The sequence below is a fragment of the Xiphophorus maculatus genome, chromosome 12, assembly GCF_002775205.1.
Source record: "Xiphophorus maculatus strain JP 163 A chromosome 12, X_maculatus-5.0-male, whole genome shotgun sequence".
Classification (NCBI taxonomy): domain Eukaryota; kingdom Metazoa; phylum Chordata; class Actinopteri; order Cyprinodontiformes; family Poeciliidae; genus Xiphophorus; species Xiphophorus maculatus.
Genome location: NC_036454.1, coordinates 3,241,313 through 3,255,583, shown reverse-complemented (window position 1 = coordinate 3,255,583; position 14,271 = coordinate 3,241,313). Strand labels below are relative to the sequence as shown.

The following is a 14,271-nucleotide window of genomic DNA, read 5'->3' as shown; positions in this document are numbered from 1 at the left end:
TTCCAGTTTTCATCATCCTCATTTGACATCCTAAGCTCATTTTTGTGAAAAAGTTGCCAAATTTTGCACATTTACCTGCGTCTGTTTCCGGAGCTTTACTCTTTTCCTTCCAGTCACCGCTCCTTTTCCATCTTTTAAACTCCACTGACATTATAAAATGTCAGGATGCGAAAACGAGTGGAGGCATGTTGTGACCTCATACGCTTTGCTGCTCTGTTATGAAGCACAACCTGTCTTCATGTTCATGTATCATTTACTTCAGCTGCGTTCACTCTGCAGGCCTTCATGCTTTTTTCTGTGGTTGTTCACATTTCCAAACATAAGCTACTTGTATATGATCTCCTAATGTGAACAGGAAACGACCTGAAAGTGTCAAACATGTGCAGTAGGGGGCGCTGTCACGTCACTGTCATGTCACAATTATGGATGCTAACGATGGAGCGTATCTTGCGATTTTAAAAGCAGCACATTAACAAATTAATCTGGATTACCCGTCCGCCATGGTTGTTGTTTTTCTTCCAGTTTCCACGTATCAGGATGCAGAATAGTGACGTTTGTCGAGTGTCAAAGACGTTCAGGTCGGATGTTTGCAACCTGGCCGTACAGATTATGTTTAAAAAGATCGGATTTAGAACCACATCCAATTCTCTGGACTATTAAACCTGAGATATTTTTCTCTATATGTTTGTGAATTTGCTTCAATCAATTAATGAACCAATCAAGTTTATCTGGATTGGAATGTGACCCAATCCAGAGAATTGGGTCACATTTGTAAAAATCTGATCTGTGTTGCTCAGACTGTCATGGGGCGATCAGATCGGTGGCATAACAGGGTGCAGCTGTGAGGAGAGAGCAGAAGGCAGGCTGAGGGAGAGGTCTGAATGAACCTAAAAAAATACACAAATATTAAGAAAGGCTGGTCAAACGTAAAAACAGAAACCAAGGCTAATTATGAATAAATAAGGAAGTAAGAAAGCAAACATAAAAACCAAAACAACCCGCGGTCCTGGCCCATATTGTTCTTGTGGTATAAAGTTCAGATTCTTTCATCATCCAACTGTTTACTCGTCATTTATCTTTGATGTTTTTGACCAAATTGTTTATTTTTTCCTTTTTCTTACTCAACTTCTGTTTTTGATGAGTGTTACTCATTTAGTGACGCAGAGACGCAGCAGTACGCCACGTTGAAGTAACTAGATGAGTAACAACAGGAGGTCCAAACATAATCTAAGAATTTCTCACTTTTTGTGTATTATAGTATTTATAACCATTGTATATTCCACTGTAGGCAGACTTATTAGTCAAAGCTGTTTCTTTATTTAGTATCAGGAGTTTGAAGATGTGTGAATAGCTGAAAAAATCCCTCGTTGTTGCTCACACGCTTTGCCATGTGTGACTTCACAGATTTTAAACCTTCAGCAGCTGCTTTGCGTCACCTCTGCGAATACTTGCTTCCTTATTTGTCCTGAACTTTGAGGGAGATGTGAAAGTGTGAAACTGCTGCGTAGAAACAAATTTCCCAGTGCCAACCCGATCTGTTACATTACACAGCAGCAATTAAATGTGAGTGATTCATGCAGGATCAACCGCAGCAGGCGGTGGCACCACGCCCGGATCATTATACCTGCTGCAGACACATCCTCAAATTATGTTGGCTTGAGACAAATCAGAAATTTCCACTGCTTTTGTTTGATTTGATGTTGACAGTCCAGATTTTCCAGGTTTTCTTCTCAAACGAGACGTCAGACTGAACGTTTGCGTCTCTCTCTGTCTGGTTCATTTTATATAAGATTAAAGTCTTAGACAGTTTATGTTCTATGGCGGGCGTGTCAAACTCTGTTTCATTTTGGGCCAAATAACAAACCTGACAGTTCTTAAATGGCCGGTTGTGCCAGAATGCATTGATGCTTCCATTAAACTGTTAAAATATCAATAAATAGTTGTCCCTCCAGGATTTCATGATTGTTTTTGTGTTTTCTGGTAATCAAAATCATAGATTTTGTGGTGGTAATTTACTAATATTTGTAAAAAAATAATTTACAACATTTCCGCTAAAATGTGATGTTAAATGTGACTTTTTATTCATCGCCATATCAGGCCGAGGCAGCAATTATTTAAACCCAACGTATTAGACCAATTTTGAGAAAAACTTTCAATAAAATCAGAAATAAAGTGGGGATTTGTTGATTTTGTTTTTCTGTTGATCTGTTAAAAACTGGAGGGACTTATTGATGTAGTCAAGAGGGCCATATAAAAAGCTACGGCGGGCCGGATTTGGCCCTCAAACCTTGAGTTTGACACATGACGGCAGATATTTTTGAATTTTAAAGTTTTTAACTGAAACTGCATAAAATGATTAGATAATTACTCGGCGTGTTTTATTGCTGGTGACACTCATGTCACTCAGTAATTCAGGTCAAAAAGTGAATGTCAAACATATTGATTTATCACACGCAGTGATCTGTTCAGAGCATTTATGTCTGTTGTTTTTTTTATTATGACTCATATACAGATCTGTCGCTATTACACATTTTACTGGATGATAAATTGGCCCAGACGTTATTGTGATAGATGATAATATTTCTGTTTTTAGACAATTTACAAGTAATATAATGTCCTAATAATAAAGAACAGATTCTCAAAGATCAATAAACTTTAAATTCTAATGAACATTTAAGACTGGAACTGGGAGACATTTTAAATATTCAAAATAAATAAATGAAACAACAAAGAAAATGAATTATGAAGTCTCTGTAAACAAAACAATGTCCTTAAAAAATGGCCAGTTGAGACCGAAGCATCAAACTGAAGATGTTATCATCATAAATAAATTATTCCTGCAGTTAACTGATTTGTTGCGACAGGCCTCATCGCTCATGGAAACCTCAAATTCAGAAAGTCTGAATATTACAGAAAAATGTCCGACTGATGATCCTGTTTGTGTCTTCAGCGTTTCGCTTCACATGAAGCGCCGGTTCGCTGCGGCTCTGCTGGTTTTCAGGCTGCAGCTTGTTTCTGTGTTGGGTTTATAAAACGAGCGCAGTGATTATTCAGAGCGTCATCAGTTTGACCCCTACTGACCTTCCGACCTCTGTGGACTCTGTCACCCACCCTGCAGCACTGTGACGTTTTTCTCTTTTCTGCAGGTTTGTCACTAAAAGCATTTCAACTCTTTCCCCTCCATGCGTCACCTGAAACACATTCAGCCTTATCATTTGTTTCTGATCTGACTCACTTACAGCAGCGTTTCCCAGGAAACGCCTCTCAGGCCTTTGATGACAACGTCGATATCCTGAAACTCTGTTTGGATACAACTTCTTTATCAGATATGAAACATGGAGAACTTCTTATGGAACCAACAAAAAGTTACAATAATGTAACTAATTAATAGAAAAATAGAAAGTAGCAAAAAGAAGAGAAGAGGAATACAGGAAAAAATGAAGGAAAGAGAAGAAAAAACGAGCAAAAGGGGGAAAATAGAATAACACAGGATGAATATCCAAAATATAAAAAGTCGATATTGACAAAACATACAACTAAATTAAATGTATTATTTATTTCAAACATACAACCAGAACCACAGAAACAACCACAAAGGTTTAAGCTTTAGTTTAATCTACCAAACCTTCATTAATGGGAAAAACAGTTCAGATTTCTCTGGTGGTTTTTAAATCAGTGAATATCTCCACAGTAAACCGTTTTTTATTCTCCATAAACAGTCTGCTGATCTTAATAATTAGTTTTTATCTGTTGCACCTACAAATACTGAATGGATATTTATATGAAAAGCAGTTTTTAGATCATCTTTATGAGTACGTTTAGCAGTTTAACACATTCTTATATGAAGTCCTGTTGTCACAGAGCTGAAGCCCCAGAGGTGGAGATCAGGTCCGCGTCCCAACAGCTGAGATGTTTCACCAGTGACAGGAAATACTGACGCAACAGTCATAAAGTCATAATACTAAATTGGTTTTGGTCAAAACTGGGGTCAGACATTCTTATCTTTTGTAAAAGTTTAATAATTTACTCATGTTAATATTTGATAATGATGCAATAGCTTGTATTTTATGACTACTTAGCTTTAACAGTGGCTATAATTTGCAGGTTTAGTTGTTGTTGTTTTCTCTGCCAGTATTTATGACCCTCATATTAGTTGTTGTTCGTTTTTAGGAACTCACTCCACGAAAGAAAATAAATGATTTTGTTAGCGGTTTTCTTCTCTCATATGTGAATTCTGGAATATAAAAATGTAAATTACTAGCTTGGCTGTTGTGTTGTTGTTGTTTATTTAAATGTTTATTTTGCTCTCTACATGAAAGCTAAACCCCCAGGGTGACGGTTCATGCAGCTCTGCGGTGGGAATCCTGCTGGACCGGAGCCAGCTGGTTTTCAGCCTGTGAAGTGACGCAGTTCCTCTGTCTGACACCAGATGAGGAAATAAAGAGGCAGCCGATGTTAAGCAACTCTAAACAATGAACAGGGTCAGGAAAACCGCTGGAAATTCTCTTATTCAAATTTACAGAACCACAAAGTCACACAGAGACACTCAAAGACGTAGAACAATTAGAAAATGAAACTGGAGAAAATTTGTAATTGCACTTGATGAACTTTTCCTGAGATATATTTTAATAGCAGAAAGTTTTCACTTTATTTTCTTCCTTCTTCAGAAGTCATCTGACAACATTTCAACCAAACTCTCATGGTCTTTAGTCACATTATAAATAAACTTGAAGGGCATATATCATCATTTTTATGAGTTTTTTTACAGTTCCAAGTATGGAGAGAAAATATAGGTAGCAAACAGACCTGAGCTCTGCTAAAAACCCATGAAGCTTTACATAAAACACCAAACTGGAACACGAGAACCAATCTGGAAACTTACAGAGCAAATGTGTCCAGTAAATAAGAAAATTTCAGCAGAAATGTTTAAGAGCAGAAGTTTGGAGGCGTAGCAGACCAACAGTCTACGCAGGAATTTATTATTATTATTACTACTACTAATAATAATAATAATAATAATAATAATAATAATAAATAATAATAATAATAATAATAATAATAATAATAATAATAATAACACATTTACTTTGCTTGAACAGGACCAGAGTTCATTTCCCTCGTTGGTCCAGACATTTTGTGCAGGTGTGAAAACACTCAAACCAGCTCTAATGCCGACCAAACAACCAGACTGAGACCCACTTTTTGATTTGGTCTCGGTCCACTTCAAAATGACTCCTGGTGTTGTTCGCCTTGGGTGTGAACAAATACAGACCAGAATCGATCCCATCCAAGTCTTTTTGGACTTCACCAGCCACCGTTGCCTGGCAGCATAGTAAAAATAAGCTCTTCGTTGTCGCTGACACTACCACTGCACGTACTGACTGTACTGAAACCCACAACTTCCAAAGTTTGTTTTCTTTGGGTCTGTGCTCCGTCCAGTAGGAGCAAAGATTGTCACCTTTAATATTATTTACAAATTATAGTCTGATTCCAAACAGCACAATATGAAAGCAAACTGCACCAAACGAATAAAATAAAGTCCGTTTGGTTCGGCCCAAACGAGCGGACCAAAGGATTTTCCTGGTGTGAACACATCCTAAAACCAAACCTTGGCAGGTCAAGTTGTAATTTACCACAGTGAAAAACTAAAAAACTAAATCTTAACTTGACAAAGGTTTTCCAGTTACAAACTGGGATCAGGTTTCCTGTAAAACATGCTGGCCAGACAGTATTGCTGCATAATTAGTACTTTTTTTACATGAATATATGTATAAAATTAAGATTTTAAACATTTGCAGGTCTGTTTCATGAATATATTTTGATATGGAGGTTAAATAATTAATATCAGTCTCAAATGGAGATTCTATCTACAAAGGGGAGAAAAAAGATCTAAACCAACTTGGTACATGTCAGTTATCCAAGTCTAAGTCAAGGGAGAGTCTAAGTGAGAAGAGGGTTTTCTTCTCACACTGAACTGGATTTTTTAAGAGTATTGGGAAACATTTTACCTTTATTCTCAATTCTTAATAGTAAAGTTGTTCAAATTTAGCAAGTAGATTATAACATAATGAGGCACGTTTTAGTAAGTAAATAAATGCTAAACTTCTCAATGAACAGAACGGTTAGTGCTTTTATTTTGATATGTTCAGCCGGAAGTATCCTTAAAATCTGTGTAATATAGATATTCATGTCTATGGTATTACATTTAGCATCCCGTTTCATACTCCATTCCAGTAGATGGCGCTAATGCACATCTAAAAGCTGCTTGCCAACCGCCATTAATAATAATAATAATAAGAAGAAATGACTTTTCCTTGTGAAGTCGCAGTTAGCTTAGCAGCAAGAGGATGTCGCAGGTACTTCAAGTTTATTTTGTTAAAACATTAACCAGTCATTTAATATCGTCTTTTACATGGGTCCTAATTCTGCCCCAGAAGAAGCCAGACCTTCTGAATCTGGATGTAAACAACGGCTGAAAATTATAAATATGAGCTTATGAAAGCAGTCTGTTCCATTACAAATGTGCACAAAACGATGCCAGTACTTCGTTAAGCACAATTTCACAATTGCGGTGTTTCTACTAAATAAGAAAAATAATTAAAATGACATGTAAATAAGTTTGTTCACGAGATAAATTAATGTAAAAAACATGCAGGACCAAGATCCTCCAAATACTTCCGGTTGATTTCTTCTTCGTGGTTTTCATTAAAGGCAGCGTCCGGTTGTTAATCATATGACTTAAATGACGCCGAAACAATTGTTTCCATTGCAATTTTGTGAAGTGAACATAATTTGATGGAGCCAAAAACAATCACCTCAAAACTTTTTTTATTGAAAAACGTTTTTTTTTTTTAATTGGTCGATTTTCCATTAAGCGAATTTATGCTTGAAATATCAAATTGTGCAATGATATGGTTAATGGTAACGCTAGCAAAGCGCATCACATCCCAATCCCACCAGTCCTGGTCCGACTCCACATCCAATCAGACCCCAAAGCGACCGGCATGCGCAGAAGAAGATGGTTGACGTCACACAGCAGCGCTCTGTTTACCAAATGAATATTGGATGGATTTTAAAGTTATTCAGCCATTGGAGTGAGATCACAAGATCATAATTTCAAGATGATTTTGGAGTTATCATTATGTACTATAGATATAATGTATATACAATATAATGTATATGCATTTTAAATTATGTATACATTTTTACACACATTATAGAATGAACTGTGATGTGGTCCATCTATCTAGTTACCTAGCTCTATATCATATACACAGATTTTAATTTTAATTTATTGGGTTTTACATTTATGTAAACTTTCTTTTGGAGGGAAGCTGCTGCTAAAATTTGTTCTAAAAATGGGAAATTATTTCTTTTTTTAGATTCACTTCTAGTACCAACTCCTGCTGCTTTGCCAGCTGGTTATAAAACAGTGGAAGCCCATGAAGTGGAAGATCGAGGTATTATTTACTCTGAGCTGTAAAACAGAAACCGGCCCTGAAGGTTCGCATGTTGTCGTGTGACGAGTCCTACGTGTCAGAGCAGGTTTTATTGTTGCTCTTAACTATTTTGCACTTTATTTTGCAATCATCCTCAGTAAGTACAAGGTTGCATCACCAGTGAGCGCAGCAGTGAGCCGTCCCACATCCGCTCTGAGAAAACTTCCCTCTCCGTGTCTTTAAAAGGCCAGCAGGTCAGCTCAGACAGGCAGAACATCAGCACCACTGATAACAAAGCAAACCCAGCAGCACAGCTTCTCTTCAGTCGCCTTCTTCAGGTAAACTGGCCTTTACTTGTTGGAGCTTCAGCTGCAAATATTCCTAGAAAGCTAAAGTAGGGTATTGATTTAGCTTCTGCTGGTTTCTACAAGCTTGAATTTAACCAACATTTAATTTTTGGTCTTTTTTCTCCCTACAGAACTTTTGTTTTCAAATCACAATCCAGATGGAGTCCAAGAAGAACTGCAGCATCAGCCAGATGTGGACCAAGAAGATGCCCAAAGGAGTAGATTTGGAGATTTCCCATCAGCCCCCATCCATGAGGTGCGTCGCCAACCTGATCATCGCCATGGAGAGGCTGAAGGCCGGCATGTCAGAGTCGGTCCTGAGCCCCGACTTCAGCGACGAAAGCCTGCTCAGCATCATGCTGGAGAGCGTGGTGGAAGGTAAGCTCAGATTCTATTATTTGACTGACAAGAGAAAAGATAGTGCAAACAAATAGGACATTCATTTTAAGCCAATTGTTTGAAATAAACATTTGCTTACTGATTTGATACCCTACGATTTCACACTTTAAACAAAATAAGTTTATGCATAAAATTCTGTACCTTCTATTACCAGTGTAATGTTAGCCTAGCTGCCTTCCTTTATCTTAAATAAAAAGAAAATTTCTAAATATTATTCAAAATTAAGCAGACTAAAATTGACTTTTGAACATTTTGAATCGATTCTAAATTTCCAGGACAAGAAATTGCAATTCTTTATAGAATGTTTTTTTTTTCTCAATTTATTGATTGAAAAAAACTCTGCACCAATACAGCACCTTTAAATGCAATTAACAGCTTCACAATCTTGGTCAAACATGTAAATACAACTTTAATTTGTTCAGTCAGAACAGCCAATGTAAAATAAATAATAAAGAAACTGACTCTGACTAAAACAATTATGTGACTACGATGGTCAAACATGCAAAAAATAAACCGCAGCAAACCTTCTTTCAAATGATTCAGAAAGTGCAATTAGGAATTGGTCCATTTTTAAAAAGTATAATAGCAAACTAACCAGGCGTACTTCTTCATTTAGAGAGATTCATCTTTGAGAGGACTTCAGCTGGACCGGGTCAGTTCAGCAGGAGGGAAGAACATCCCTGCTCTGTGACAGACGGACAGAAAAGAAGCCTGGTTCTGGTCCGGAACAACATGGAGCTTCTGGCAGTGATGCTGCAGGGAGGCAACGACAGCCGCAAAGGTAAAACCGGATTTTAATTCTGCAAACTTCCCTCTTCCTGTCAGATCAGATATTTAGACTTTGCATAACCTCAGTTTTTAATTTTAAGAATAAACTGAAGAAAAAAGAAGTTAAGATGCAACTAAATTGATAGTTTGTGTTGCTTAGACATTTATAATTTCAAATAAACTTACAGAAAATATAGAGAGCACTGCAAAACCCCAAATCTTACCAAGTATTTTGATGTAGTTTCTAGTGCAGTTATCATAGTACATTTGAGATATGAGTCAAAACTAAATAAAAGTAACTTTTAAGCAACATATAGGAGCTTGTTTTAAGTTAATAATTCCTTAATATTGATGAAAAAGTATCAGCTTCATTGGCAGATTATTTTGATGAGTATTTCTTCAAATAAAGTAATAATGGAAATCTTTTTACAGGTTGATACTAATACTTCATCAAATTAATCTGCAACTTTTTTAAACAATATTGTAGAATTACTTAATTAAAAAAAATCTTCTAATTCTTGCTGAAACATTACTTGTAAGTTATTCTTTTAAATTTCAAGTCCACTAATATACTTGCACTAGAAACTAGACCAGAAAATAATTTTTTAATATTTTGTATTTTTGCAGTGACTATGACTTCTCTTCATTTATTAACATATTTTATTGATTTTTTCCTCAGTTTACCTGAACATGGCGACTTACGTTCACCTGACTCCCGACACTGGGCTGGGCCAGCCTGTGGTTCTGGGCATCAGAGACACTGACTTCTACCTGTCCTGCCACAAGGATGGCGACAAACCAACGCTGCATCTGGAGGTAAGCTCCTCCCTCTAATCCCACCGCCAGCGATCTGCAGACATTAAATCATCTGAAAGTTCCAGTGAAAAACTTTCTGACTGATCTTTTTTGTTGTTTATTTCCAGGAAGTGGAGGACAAAGCGAGCCTCTCTGAGATCAGCGTAGAGAGCGACATGAGGCGCTTCCTGTTCTACAAACGGGACATGGCGGTGAACATCAGCACTCTGATGTCCGCTCTCTTCCCAAACTGGTACATCAGCACCGCCACCGACAACAACCGACCTGTGGCCATGTGCCAGGAGTCTGCCTCCCGCTACAGAACCTTCTCCATCCAGCGGCAGAGCTGAACCCGGCCTGAAGGAGGCGCTCATCAGTTGGATCGCTAACAGGACAACCACACTCTGCTGGATGGACGTGTGTGTTCAACGTAGTATTTCACTGTATGTACCAAGTACAGAAAGGATACTGCCTAATGTATTGACTTTGTCAAATTTCTACACAAGGTGGCGCCATTGTGCCGTCCAAGAAGCATTACTGTGTGAATATGTTTGGCTTAATATTTATGACTTGATTTTTAATATTTATTTATGTATTTATGCAAAACTGGTAATTTTATATTCATGATCTGGAAATCCGCTTGTTAATCACTGTTTAGAAAACATGCAAATGTATTAAATAAAGATCCAAAATATATATATTATTTATGTATTATGTGTATTATTTACAGTACAACATGTAGTTGCTCTACAGAGTGAGCACAACTTGTCATTTAAAACATACATATAATGTGTTTATTCTCCTTAACTTAAATGAGAAACAATATATAGATATATTTGGATCAACCTCCAACAGCTTTAAACTTTTGAACCTGCCATACATTTTAGCGGTACTGATTTCCCGTAAAGAAAGGTCAGCTAATCCAGTATGATTTACCTGACTTTTGTTTTTCAGTTGTAGAAAGGCTACAGAGTAACAACGGTAGAGCTGAATCAATTATTAACCGAGATGAATTTATTACCCAGACAATCAACTCAGTATACAGACTCAACAAAAATGGCCATTTACTGAACAAACAACATAGTCAGAGCAGTAATTAAGCCAAAACTGTTCAAAAATTAGTCATATTTGCATCTAAGAAGTAAAATCTACTTTGGGTGTAATGTCATAATGTTCTACCCAGAAATTCTCAAGTGTCAGTTTTAGGTTCACCTGATTAAATTATGTAAAAATAAAAAAAGAAAGAAAAAGAAGTAAAAATGCCCCATTAAGGACCATTTGCATCCAATTAATGATCAGTTAATGCAAGAAAAATAATCAACAGATAAGCTCTACACCTTATTGATGTCATGCTCCAGCGCCACCTGCTGGTGGCCCCAGGAGCAGGCCTTTGAAGTGTTTGCCCACAGACACAACAGAGAGTCGAAGTGGGGATTCGAACCGGCGACCCACAGATCACTGGACGATCATCCTAAAATGTTAGCGGTATTTTTTTAGCTACAGATTCATCCTTTGCTACAGCTAATCAAGCGGTCGCTAAAGGAAAGCTACTTTAGGCAATAAAATGTTTTATGTTCTTCTTTATAAAGGAATTGAAATATTTGTTCAAGAATCTTTTAAATTTTAATATCAATGAATTAAAATCAGGATATTAATCTGTGTAACAGATGGTGATCAGTTATTGTGCATGTCAGGAAGCTGCCGCTAGATGGCAGCAGATTTCAATCATGTGGTCTGGATTGACTGGTCTGGTAAAGCAGAGATTCCCAAACTTTTAAAAACCTTTGTTTCCATTATCCTAGATGCAAAGAACTATTTTAGTTTGTTGTTTCGTATCATCCACCAGGTCCTTACTTACTTCTCTTCATAAATTCAGAACAGAATCTAAAATTCTCTTTCTCGCATATAAAGCCCTTCATAATCAAACTCCATCATAAATCAGAGATCAGATTGGTCCAGATGTTCCTATCAGAACCATACAGGTTTACTTGTGGTTCTGCCTGGTTCTGTCTCTCATGCCTCATTCTAAGGCTTTTCCTGACTTTTCTCTGTGTTTATGATGCAATGCCTGGAGCTGCTGGATTCACTTGAGGTTCCATACATAAAAAAATAAAATGTAAACTGGACATTGTGTTTTGCACAATACAGCAGCATCAGTTCATACACAACCAAGTTAGTGTCTGTGAAAAGGTAATGTGACAAAAAGTGAAAAGATGAATAATTAGTCTTTAATTAGAGAAAGTTGTTACTGCAGGATCACTAGCACTACAGCTGACTTAAACATAGTGGCAGAGATATAATGAAGTCACGCAACATCTCAATGTACTATTAGAAAACAATTAATCCACTAATTATACAAATGCACACTTTTTAGATGACCAATTTAATACAAATTAAAAAATGCAAAAGTATGAGTACTTTTGCATTGCACTTTATATACAGCAGCATCAGTTCATACACAACCAAAAATGGTTAAATAATCCTCATCCATTTTACATGATCATTACTCTACATTACTTTATATTTTGTATTTGTATATATTTTTGTATGTTGAATCACATTTGTTTAATTATTCAACTGACATATCCATAAAATACAATTTAATTGAACTCTGTAGATCTTGCTTTGTATGTGTCTCATTTTAATCAGATTTTTATTTCATGAACCTTGACAAATATTATCTATCATAGGCTTGAAGCATATAGAGTTTATTCTAACAAAGACGCCCAAATTTTGCACAAAATGTTTTTCATCGTAATTGCCTTTTTTAACATGTTAACTAAATATAAAGTATGTATTTGTTCATTTTTTTATTCCGGAGCAAAAATGCAGAATCCCAGAAACGTCTGTCCTCTTTTCGTGGTTTGTTTACATCTTTCCCCCAATCAGCACAATAATTGTGCGCAAGCGTATTGTCCTTGGAACAATTTTTTTATTCAAACGTTCAGACTGTCCAATCAGTGAAGAGGAGGAGAACACTCGCGGTAGTTTCAAATGCGGATGCGCGAGCTCAGTTCTTATGGACTCAGTTTAACGTCTGATTATTTAGCACTTCTGAAACTAAACTCTTAAAAGTTTTAGTAAAGTGGAAATAAGGAAGTTAACTTTAGTAAATATGGAAGCGAGTGAGTCGGCAGCGTTGCTTTCCAGAAAAGGTCGGCAGGTTTAATTTGTTCAAACTGCTAATTTATGTATCTGTTTCGGCTTGTTTTGGCTAGTAGATAGCTAGTGAACGTTAGCTGAAATAACTGACACGTTACCTTCTTGTTTTCTGTGTGTTTGTTTGGATTCACTCAAAGTCTAAAACGACGGTTCTTTTTAGATGTGAGTTTGTTCCAGACTAATACTGAAATAAACAAGCTAGGACAATGCTTAACCTAGCAATTCACTGTTAGCTTTTATGTGAGCATTAGAGTAAAGGACTAGTTCGCTGTTTATTTGAACGTCACAAAGTGGATTAAGTCTTTAAAAACAATTGAAGTTGGTCCTGTTTTGAAAACGGCAACTTTATGAATGATCAAACTTGACCTGGATTATTTTATGCATCATAAATATTCATAAAATATTTTTATGTTTTTGTGGCCCTAATCTGCTGGTGGAAATGCATAACAAAGACAACTACACTGTAGGGTTTGCATTTATTCCACATCAGAACCCACTTATTATTTTTTATGGATATGTGATTTATTGATCATGTTTATCAGTTTATGCAATATTATCATGTTTGTACAATATAATCTTTTGATGTCATTGAAAAATGTATTTTCTTCTCTTGTAGGTTCATGCTGCTTTTTATACTTTCAGTGACTTTTTGATTATGTTTTCTTCACACATTCGGTTCTTATTCTAATTTTCTGACCCATAACTTCATCAACTATGTGTTTTGTGGACCAAGATTCTTTAATTGCTGTTTTTCTCTTCAGGCAATCCCTCCATGGGGAATCTCACAATCAGACTGCTGTTAAAACCTCTCTGAAGGTAGGGCGTGTTTGTGCGTAAGTGCTATTATTAACTCAAAGCTATTATCAATCAGGAAAACTAACTATACTTTTACTCAGAATGGAGTGTCAATAAACTCAAACATTCTGAAGTTTTGATTTAAAATAGGACTGCACAATAATATGACACCAACATATAGTCGTCACATTATCAGTGTGCAATATTCATATTGCAAGACTGTTGGGAATGCAATAATTGTTGGCTAGTATGTTTCAAGTGTTATGAACTTATTTTTTTCATGTTTATGTAACATTTATCCAGCTGGACAGTCTCATAACAGGAGATGCTCACACCATATGCAGATGACTGTCCTCTGCATATGGTGGTATGAGGTATGAGTAAGAGAAGAAGCAAATATTGAAATTTTGAAACTGATATTGCAATCGCAATATTTTCTATAATCATGCAGCCCCAACAACAATAATAACTATCAAATATAGATAACTAACATGCTGGTTGCATATTTAAAATGAATAATGTCTGGTGAAAAGACTTCACATCCTGACGGTTCACAGCAGCACATC

General features: G+C 36.4%; 1 protein-coding gene across 1 annotated transcript; it reads left to right on the top strand.

Annotated features, from left to right (window-relative positions):
* The first annotated feature begins 7,693 nt into the window (after positions 1–7,693).
* LOC102231459 (interleukin-1 beta) lies at positions 7,694–10,433 on the top strand. Its single transcript, XM_023343260.1, has 5 exons — positions 7,694–7,777; positions 7,918–8,164; positions 8,802–8,966; positions 9,633–9,769; positions 9,877–10,433. The coding sequence occupies exons 2-5, from the start codon at positions 7,945–7,947 to the stop codon at positions 10,096–10,098; spliced, it is 744 nt and encodes a 247-aa protein (XP_023199028.1). The 5' UTR covers positions 7,694–7,777; positions 7,918–7,944; the 3' UTR covers positions 10,099–10,433.
* Positions 10,434–14,271: the final 3,838 nt, after the last annotated feature.